Source organism: Mugil cephalus, chromosome 8 (genome assembly GCF_022458985.1).
Source record: "Mugil cephalus isolate CIBA_MC_2020 chromosome 8, CIBA_Mcephalus_1.1, whole genome shotgun sequence".
NCBI classification, from domain to species: Eukaryota; Metazoa; Chordata; class Actinopteri; order Mugiliformes; family Mugilidae; genus Mugil; species Mugil cephalus.
The window spans coordinates 25432084-25442396 of NC_061777.1; the positions used below are offsets into that span (position 1 = coordinate 25432084).

A 10313-nucleotide genomic window follows, 5' to 3' on the forward strand; every position below is an offset into this window, starting at 1 on the left:
TCAGAAGCACTTAACTACAACAGGAAAAAGGTGTGATGTGTGTTGAACACTCCCCTACTAACAACATATGTATGCAGTGTGAAAGAGAAACTGTTTCACTCTGTAGAGCATACCGAAGACTTCTTCAGCTGTGGTAAGATATTTCTGAATTACTTGCTCTTCACAGGCATCTACTACCAACGGTTATTGACTTGGAAAGTGACAATTTACAGTCGTTATTTACATTTATTTTCGTGGCTTCTTCAGTTCTAAATGCCTTGTAGGTAAGGCAGTGTGGGTTTTCATTAAGGATGTCCTTGGTTGGTGTAAACTTGTTGTGTGACCTGTTGTTGTAGAGCCTGTTAAAAACCCAACACTCACCAGCAAGTAGATGAAATTGTTCAGGCGAACTCGCCATTTTTTCCCCACAGTTGCAGGTATTCTAATGACTAATTAATGGACAAAAAGAACCTGCTGCGAATGGGGGAAATGTTTCCAAGAAAACCCAAACTGGTCCAGTAGTCTTTGTTTTAGTTGTGTTCATTTAAATAAACCATTGCCCGGATGAGATAATCTTCACAGATGTATTAAGTTTAGTTCTGTATCTGCATGATACAGAACTTTGTACTTTGTAATAGTTTGAAGCCTTCAAAAGGAGAAATGCGACAATCCAACACAGCATCAGAGCACGGCATGCTGTAAACAGGAAACAGTGAAGAAAACAAATATTGCCTACCTAATATTGTGTAGACCCTCATTTTTCTGGCAGAACGGCTCTGGTCAATCAAGGCATGCCTAGTTCCCATAGTGTATCCTGGTTCCATGTGTTCCTCAGATAAGCGATGCGCACACACCCAGCCATTAGTCAAAATCTACACGGCCCTATAGAGACAGGCGTTGCGTGTTGTGATACCACTGTTTCAGACACAGCCTTACCATTTTTTAACAATTTGAGCTCCAGTAGCTCGTCTCTTGGATCAGATCAGACCGGCCAGCATTTGTGCCCCATGTCCATTAGTGATCCTTGGCTGCTCCTGCAGACCAGGAACACTCCATGACACCTGCAGCTAGGGAGATGCTCCAACCCAGTTATCTAGACAACAAAATTCCACCCAAACATCCTCAGACGCTTCCACTTGCCTTCTGTTCCTGCATCATTTTCAAGGACAACATGCTGACAAATATGTCCTACCCACTGCCAAGTGCCATGATAGCTGTTATGAAAACTATGGCTAATCTGCATAGATCTTATGATTGCAATGACCAAAGCTAAACCAGCTGCCTGCTGAAAGAAAATTCTTCTACAAGGAAAACGTTGACTTGGACCTACCGGAGTTCTTGTGTAAATTCCATAGAGCACCATGGGAGGTTGTGGAGAAAGATTATAAAAGATCTGAAACTATGATAAAAACAGCGTCTCACAATTGCACATGTAAAAAATGTGTTTGGTAAGCGCTTTCCCCTGTGTATTTATATACATGTGCACATACGACTTATACCACATCTCTAATCAGCTTCCATTTCAGTTCCCCAGTAATACCAAGAACAGGAAGTGACTTTGTTGTTCAGTGGTGCTGAATGTGATCTAGTTAAGTAGATGCTATATTGATATGTGAATTAAATACCATGTATTAATATGATGCCTTCACCTGAATTCATTTTTACACTCTTATAATGTTAAACTGTGGTCTCCTTGGTTCCACAAGATCCAGTGATATCATTCATACGTTCTTTAATTTGTGTCCCAGTCCGCCTCTTTTCACCCTTTGGTTAACCAACATAGCAGACACAGCCCTTTGACCTTAGCTCAGGACACACGGTTTTCACAAGTCTTCCCCTTTCTCACATAATCAGTACAAAATCAATGCAACTGTCACTGGTAAAAATAGGTTTCTGGCTCTTACTGCAATGACTGCATACTTTTGTGAATGCCACCAGCCAGGCTGGATTATATGCTGACTTTGCTCAACTTCCAAGTGACAACAAGACCAAATAGGTATGACTTTGCAAGTCATCACCTCAAAGACACTGTCTTCTATTGGGGAACTAAAATGGTTTTGTGCCTAAATGCTAAAGTACGGATGTCAGAACCTAAAATATTCTTTTTGACATGAAATAAATGGTCTTGCTTTTATATAGCGCTTTTCTACCTACTCAAAGTGCTTTTACAGTCAGAGACACATTCACCCATTCACTCACACAAGCACCCACACCAGTGCCAGTTGCACTGGGAGCAACTGGGGGTGAGCAGATGATCTTTAATGGTGCTATAACCACCATGCAGACATGTGACCTGATAAAGTTCCTCTTGAGAGAGGAATTAAATTAATATTAATTTCAAAGCAGATGCTTTTGCTTGATGAGCTAATGCACTAAAGTTGGCTCACTGAAAAAAAAAGCAGAAAAGTCCATTCAGTGTATTTTCGACCTGCTGAACACGTTGTGAGAAAAGACATTTACCTTATTTCTAACAAAGTCATGGATTTTAAAAGTCTGTAAATGTACACAAGTTTTAAAAAAATGAGAAGCATTTGCGTAAAACTGAAAAAAGGATGTTGTCTGTGGACCTCTGGGCATGCCACCTCTGACGGCTCCACAAGTAGGCAGTCCGAGACAGGAACAGTCACTGTTACTGGACTCAAAGCGCTGAGGACAACTGAAGCTGAGGTGAGAACTTTTTTTTAAAAAAAGAATAACTCTGTGAGATGGAATCATTTTTGAAAGAATTAGTTTTCCACTATGTTTGTATTGTAATCTTTAAAGTCTTATGGCAGTTCCATTCTTTAATTATGTGACATAATTAGGCTTATGTGGATTTCACATACACTGGTTTAACACAATGTACAAAAAAAGTTAATAAAATAAATGGAAAATAAATATCAAACTGTACAGTCTGTATTGGTAATACAACAACAAAAACAATTTATTTGTGGCCACCTGTGAAACCTCTGAGTTGACCAGGTGGTGCAATATGACTGGTGTGGCTGAGGAGGATCTGAGAGTATGTGGGGGTGTGTATAATTGGAGAAGTTCAGATAGACATGATGGAGCCTGGTCGTGAAGGGACTTGAAGGTAATTCAACATTGTATTCAAAGCAGGATTTTATTGGAAGCCAGTGGAGTTGCTACAGTACTGGGGTGATGTGGTCCGTGGAGGGAGTTTGAGTGATGATACAGGGTGCAGTGTTTTGGAAGTTTGTGGAAACAACTTGACGGTAACCCAAAGAGAACAGAGTAACAGTCATCGCACGCAAGACAAGAAAAGCAGGTCTGTGTTAGGGATGGGCGAGGTCAATTGACATTGCAGAAGTGGAAGTAAGATCGAGTCACGTTGTTGATGTGTGTTTCCAGATATACAGTGCTGTCTAGGATGACACCCAGACGCTTAACCCGAGGGGAGGGAACTACAGTGAAGTCAGCAATGTTTAATGAGAAAATGTTAACTTCGGCCAGAGTAGACTTAAAGCCAACAAGGACTTCTCTTTTATTGCTGTGCATTTGTAGGAAGTTGCAAGGGAACCAGGATTTAATTACTGTTAGACAGGCATAATGGGCAGGGGCTGGAATAGTACAGGTTGGCTTTGTAGACAAATAGAAGGTGTCATCCGTGTAGGAATGAAAATGTACCTCATGTTTACAGAAAATATTTTTCGAGGAAGGTAGATTATGAATAATAGTATAGTACACCATATCTGAGACCCGTACCTAGGTCAGTCAGAATCAAAATCAGAATCAGAATTACTTTATTGATCCCTGGTTGAAATTATTTTTCGTTACAGTAGCAGCTCCTACCCAAAGTAGAATAAGTATGAGAATGTAAAAATATAAGAAATATATATATATTTCTTACATTTTTACATTCTCATACTTATTCTATTGTGAAGCATTCTCCTGTCTGACACCACCGCCAGAGGGTCCAGCTTCACTCCCTTCAATTGATACATGAGCCCACAGATGTAAAAAAACACAAACATATTCAGAATCACCCTCCACTAGTGAGGAAGAAAAAAACTTCCTGATGAAACTTCTAAAGCCATATCCAGCCTTAAGACTGATAAGTCCCCTACATGACCCAGTTTCTCCAAAGTTTTTAGTTCACTGACAGATGTCTGAATTATAACAGAATTCTCTTGTATATGGGTCAAAGATGAGACATGTCAATTCTGGTGTCCGAGGCATATTTATAATAGTAAAAATTAATAAAAAAATTTAAAAAGTACAATTAGTTACTCAATTCTCCCCACTTTACTTGCTCATATGAGTATTTACTGTAAGAAATTAAAATTTAAGGACTTATTTAGCTCAAAAGTACAAAATAACGGATAACGTCCGGGCTAAAGATCTAAGTACAAAATTATGCTAAAAATGTCAAAAATCTTAATAAAGGCATTAATGATACACTGGGGCATAATTGTGTTGGTGTTTGTAATGACACCTACAAATAAAGTAACAACACTAAGCTCATTTACATTTTTATTCAAGAAATACTTTTGTCCCCATTTTTGGATTCTCAAATGTCCTTCCTGTGTATCACACATAAAGTGGCTATATGACCATATTTGGATTTGGACAGCCATGTTACAGGGTGTTGTATCAGCCAACAGATTCTGAAGGACCCCAAAAGAGATAACAATGTCAGTAAATCTCTCTTAAAATGTTGATATTTTGACCTTTTCGCTCAGTGGTACGTGATGTACCACCATGATGTGTCTTTCTGGATAACGCTAATAACACATTTATAATATTTGTACATTTTAAAATGACCTATTTCATGTGAAATATGACATTGATGTGTTGAAGATTAAGCTAAAGTTTTACACAGTAGACCCAGTTAGTGCCCGATTATGAAGGAAAAACAGTTGTTTTGTCCTTCCTGGGTAACGATATGTCCTTCCTGGATAACAAAGGTATTCTGTTACCCAGGACATGTCCTCTGTTAGACAGACTGGACATGTTAATCAATTCAGTAGCTGTAGGTTTTTGGGCATTGATTTGATGTTGTACTGTTGTTCTTTTATTATTATTAATAGCAGCTGATTTAGATTTTTTTTTTACTTTTAAAATCCTTATACGTCTTTGACCCATATAGAGAATGTATATAGTATTGTTTTTGAGTTTTGAGCATTTGAGTAGGAATGTAGAAAATCTGGAAAGGTACAAATACCTTTACTGTACATGTTCGAACTTGGTAGTAAGGAAGGATGTTGCATGTATGGACAACAAATGTTTTCACACTGTGGACACACAGGAAATAAAAATAGAGAAGTAGTGTTGAAAGAAATGAATCAATGAGTAATTGCACATTTGCAGTAAGGTCTGAAACCACATGAAGGAAGAAGAAGGTATTTCAAGTTCTGCCATACCATCTCAGTCGTCAGAGTCATTTGCTGTTCACCTGTCAGTTTACATATCAGGAAGACCATGTTTGCTGTGAACCTCTCAGATGGAGTGTCAAACATTGATGGACATTGTTTTGACAGCTTCCACAAAGGGAGCTCTTTTTGACCTGAACAAAGACTTTGCAGTGGGAGCTGTAGGGTACACCTGCACCCTGGAGCTTGACCAGGTCTAGGGGTCTTGTTGTGGAGAGACAAAGGACCAATCTCTTCACCTGCATACCCTTTTGTGTCATAACTTTCTAAGTGGAGGATTTTAGTTCTGGGCCAGTCTTTTGATTTGAATTGTGATGCCATTATGCATCCGATTGGTGTTGCCTTGAGCTGCGTCCAGTAGTTAACTGGAACAGTGGTTGGCAGACTGTTGTACCTTGCCCCTGGCTAAGCCTTAGAAAGAGAAAAGGATCTCTAAAAACAATTCAGATTGGAAATGCTTGTTAACAACATGGACCCTAGGCTTATAAGGAACAAACATATCAGCAAACATATAACAAGGAGTATGACCTACAAAACCTTCAATTTTAACTCATAGACTCGTAAGTCTTGAATTAGGCTGAATAGACAAGAAGAACGCCAACATTTTAAAACATAAAGAAATTAAAATTATGTACTTGAATAAAATTAACAATGGCCTTAAAACCAGGATCGCTAAAGGTTTACTAAAATATCATGGTGAAAAAACACACAAGTGAGACACAATACTGTATGTTCGGTTTGTTTTGAGTAAATGACTACGCTCCCGATTTTGATCATAACTGTTTGAAGCAATCTTGTTTTTTCTTATAGGAAGTATTTCACTGTTTTTGTGGTTAACTTGATATTACCACAGTAAAATGTCAGAAAACCTCTGTTTAGGGAAGCAACACTACGACTGTGTGTGTGTATTTATAGGTGTAAGACACAACTACTCTGCTTCAGTTCCTCAGCAACACAAACAATAAGTATTTTTCTTGCATGACACCTGACCACTGTATATAAACTGTGCATAAAATACAACAAACATAAAATAACAACAAAACAACTCTGGGTAATATGTTGTATCATTTATCATGACAAACAAAAAATAATAAAATACATACAAAATAAGTAAAATATAATTTATTTTTCCCCAAATATTGTATAGGTCTATCTTGTGCCTCCACAGTGGAGTCCTCAACAGTGACTCATCAGAGAATGGACATGGGTGTGGACATGGTGTCTGGAACCAGGATGTTGTTAGTGGGCGTCTTTAGGTCCTATGGGTTGAGGGGAGGGGGCTCTATGGATCATTCAAAGAGCGTTTTGTGGGTGTGTCTGTGTCAGGCTGAATCCTGCTGGGGATTGGAGCGTCATATGGGGTGAGGGTTCCTGGCCTGGTCTAGGTGGCTGCTACATGTCTGAGTAACATCTGCATGAATGCAATGTCCAAACATTACCCAGCAAAATACTGAATTGTCACAAGATTCAATCATGAATTTTCGGCAACCACTTTTCCTCTAGAGGGTCGCGGGGGAACTGGAGTCTATCCCAGCTGTCACAGGACAGACACAGGGAACACCCTGGGCAAGTTGCCAGTCTATTGTAGGACTAATACAAAGATACAGACAACCAATCACAATGATATGGAATCACCAATTGGTCTAACAACCATGTCCTTTTTAGGCACTGAGTAATGTAATGTATCAAAAACCAGTATGATGGCATCACTGCCCAATTATCAAGAAATATAAAGTTTTGACAGTTTTATAGGGTTCTCGTTTTTAAAACTTATTTTCAAGTGTGTGAACAACCTTACCCTAGAAATACTCTAGGACAACTATACAATAGCAAATGACATTCGACAGTCATCCTTTTCGGTAAAACTCTGGAACCACAACATTTTAATGACTCTATGTTGTTTTAACTTTATCTGGAGGTTTTGGTAAAGGCCTAACCAGGGACATGGGTTGCAAATTAGCTTTGGCTACCCATGTGCAGATACCTGTATGCACGACATCTGTTTTCCATTTATATGAAATAGTGTTTGATGCATATGTCCCTGCTCATTAAACGTCTAAGTAAAATAAAATGAAATAAGATTTGGAGTACCCGGAAAAAAACCCATGCAGACACAGGGAGAGCATGCAACCTCTACACAGAAACTGTCACGAGATGATCAATGTTCTTTGCTTCTCCTGTCAGTGGTCTAATATAAAATTGTACTTGCAGTTTTTGTATTAAAGTGTGATTCTGTGCTTTTCTCACAGGTGCCAGACGTTAGAATAGGTTGGAGAAGATGAACAACAGTAGCAACAACACCTCCGTGTCTTGTCTTGGGGAGAGCCAGCATGTGTCCATCGTCGTTCTCCTGTGCATTGTCTTCTTTGTGGGCTTCCTCCTCAACATCTTCAGCCTGTGGGTCTTCTGCTGCCGGATGCCCTGCTGGACCTCTGGAACCACTCTGCAGTTCCATCTCGCCCTTAGTGACGCCCTCGCCACCCCCGTCACTCCCATGATGGCGGTGTACTTTGCCATGGGCAACGACTGGCCCTTTGGTCGCTTCCTGTGCCAAGTCAAGATTTCCCTGCTGAGTTCGCATTTCTATGGCAGCACGATTTTTCTCACTCTCATCAGCATCCATCGATACACTGCCGTGGTGCACTTCAACAGGAGCTCCTTCATGAAACGGAAGGACTTTATCAAGAAGCTCTGTGGAGGAGTTTGGCTTCTGCTACTGATCCAGTCTCTGGTCTATGGTTTCATGCTTCCTCCTAGTAGAGAGGAAGGCCACAGTCAGTGCCTCACCATCCATCAGAAGAAACTGACAGACACCTACTTCACCATTAACTTCATCCTGTTCATCTTTGGCTTTCTACTTCCTTTCTTTGTGTCTGCAGTTTGCTATGGGCGACTCGCAAACACCCTAACACGCCTCAACATCAACTCAGCCAAAGGTCTGAAAGTCAAGTTGAAATCTCAGAGGATGATAGGCATGTGTCTGGTGATATTCCTTCTGTGCTTCCTGCCCCTGAACGTGGTACGAACCGTGGGAGTCATTTTAAAAAAATACTACCCGCAACAATGCCATACTCTACAGCAAGTCGAGACAGCGTATTATGCAACATGGATTTTAGCCGGAGTGAACAGCTGCCTGGATCCTCTGTTGTACTGCTTTGGGTCACAGAATTTTCGAGACGCTTTTCAATCTCTCAGGATTGGCCAGGGAGATGTTCCGAACAGAAGCGATTCAGAAATGACTGGCAATCAGATTTAAAATTTAAAATTCATACTGAACGGGTTCGCTTTAAAGATCTGGTGGAAAGTGTTGCCTTGTTTTTCCACGCGTTTGTGTTTGATCATTAAACATTATTTCAGAGGCCTAGAACGACTAAGATTTATGCTTTAAGAGACAGAGCCCTCTTGTGGTCGTAGCAATTATGATGGTAGCAAAAGTAAATAATTATTTTAAAGAGTTCAGAGTGGATGGAAGGGTCGGCAAAACACTTTATAAATGTAATTGTGGTTAAAAAGATCCTCTGTTTTGTATCTGGACAAACTTTTAAAGGGTTTTTACTTTATTTACTTTTAGTTATTTTTGCCGCATCAGGTTTGTACCAACAATCTTCTGGAGAATTACAACATGCTGGAGAATGATTCCATGGGTTATTGGGAAAATGTGTTGAAAAGTTATATACTAAATACCATACAGCAGATACTGAATATGTGGTTATTTACCTATGCTGTCACTGAACTGTATTTGATAAGGCAATCTGCATTATGTCTGCCAAAATGGCAATGGAGCCTAAAGAAATGTTTCAAATTGACATACAACCAACAGCATTTTGTGCTTGTTCTCAAACAAAGGAAAATGTTATCATCATACATACCCCATGTATCAAACTCACACAGACTGGAATGGAAGCTATGAATGAATGTATTAGTTAAAACCTCCAAATAGTTTTTTTCTTTACAAGTTTTTTTTTTTTTTTTTTTTAAATTATGTTATATATTTCACAGTTGCTGATAATATTTTATTACTTTACATGTTCACTGTCTTAACTTACTATGTCAGCTTCCAATTTGCACGGAATACAAAATACAGTTGAGGATGGTGGAAATGTCTTTTTAATTAAATGATTGATTAATAAACTGATTTTAATTTATTATCAAAAGTATCTGTGGCATAAATATCATGCAATATTTTCAATATATGGGACAAGTTTCAGATAGTAAAAACTCAGTGTTTGAAAGCTTGAAATATAATTAAACTGTTTTGAAGGCATTAATTTTTTATTTTACTTTCACATTATTTATTTATTGAGATATTACATTACAGTTGCACTCTCAAACCATTTTTTATTTTTAGTTTATAATTTTTCCTCGAACTTTATTGAAAACATACATCAATCAGTCAATAGAAAAAAAAATATTCTAGTGAAGCAGGAGGTGCAAAGCATCACATCAAATACAAAAAGTAAAACTGTGAGCAAAGGGAACTTACACTAGTGCATATTTTTAATATATATTTTTTGCTATAGAAAATAGGCTATTTATAAGATGAAAGTGCATTTTCACTTCCACCATCGTTTTTCATAACATTTAAAGTATCTGCATCTATCTTTATTCATTTCTTAACAGAAATATCACACACCGTTCAGACAATCACACTGTAAAATCAAATAAGTTAGCCTTACTTAAAAAAAAAAAAAAAAAAAAAAATGCAAACTCACAAACTCATACTACTTAATTACTACGTACTGTGCTCTTTATATCCCTGTGCTCCTTTGTGTGTGTGCATGTGTTTGTGTATGTGCATGTGTTTGTGTGCGTGGGGGTGGGAAGTGTGAGGTTTCTGTGGGCTTGTTTTCTATTTGTTTGTTCGATGTGTATAGCACCTTGGGCTGTAATACATTTGTATGAAAGGTGCTCCATAAATAAAGTTGTTTTGACTTGATTTGATTTAATCACTACTTGAATAGA

General features: G+C 38.5%; 1 protein-coding gene across 2 annotated transcripts; it reads left to right on the plus strand.

Moving 5' to 3' along the window:
* Positions 1-24: 24 nt before the first annotated feature.
* LOC125012338 (P2Y purinoceptor 2) lies at positions 25-8810 on the plus strand. Of its 2 annotated transcripts, none has more exons than XM_047592232.1 (2): positions 25-133; positions 7601-8810. In XM_047592232.1, exon 2 carries the CDS (start codon positions 7630-7632, stop codon positions 8605-8607), a length of 978 nt encoding a protein of 325 aa, XP_047448188.1. In that variant the 5' UTR covers positions 25-133; positions 7601-7629; the 3' UTR covers positions 8608-8810. The 2 variants fall into 2 exon arrangements, with proteins under 2 accessions (XP_047448188.1, XP_047448187.1); XM_047592231.1 differs by lacking the exon at positions 25-133 and adding an exon at positions 2280-2646.
* The last annotated feature ends 1503 nt before the right edge of the window (positions 8811-10313 follow it).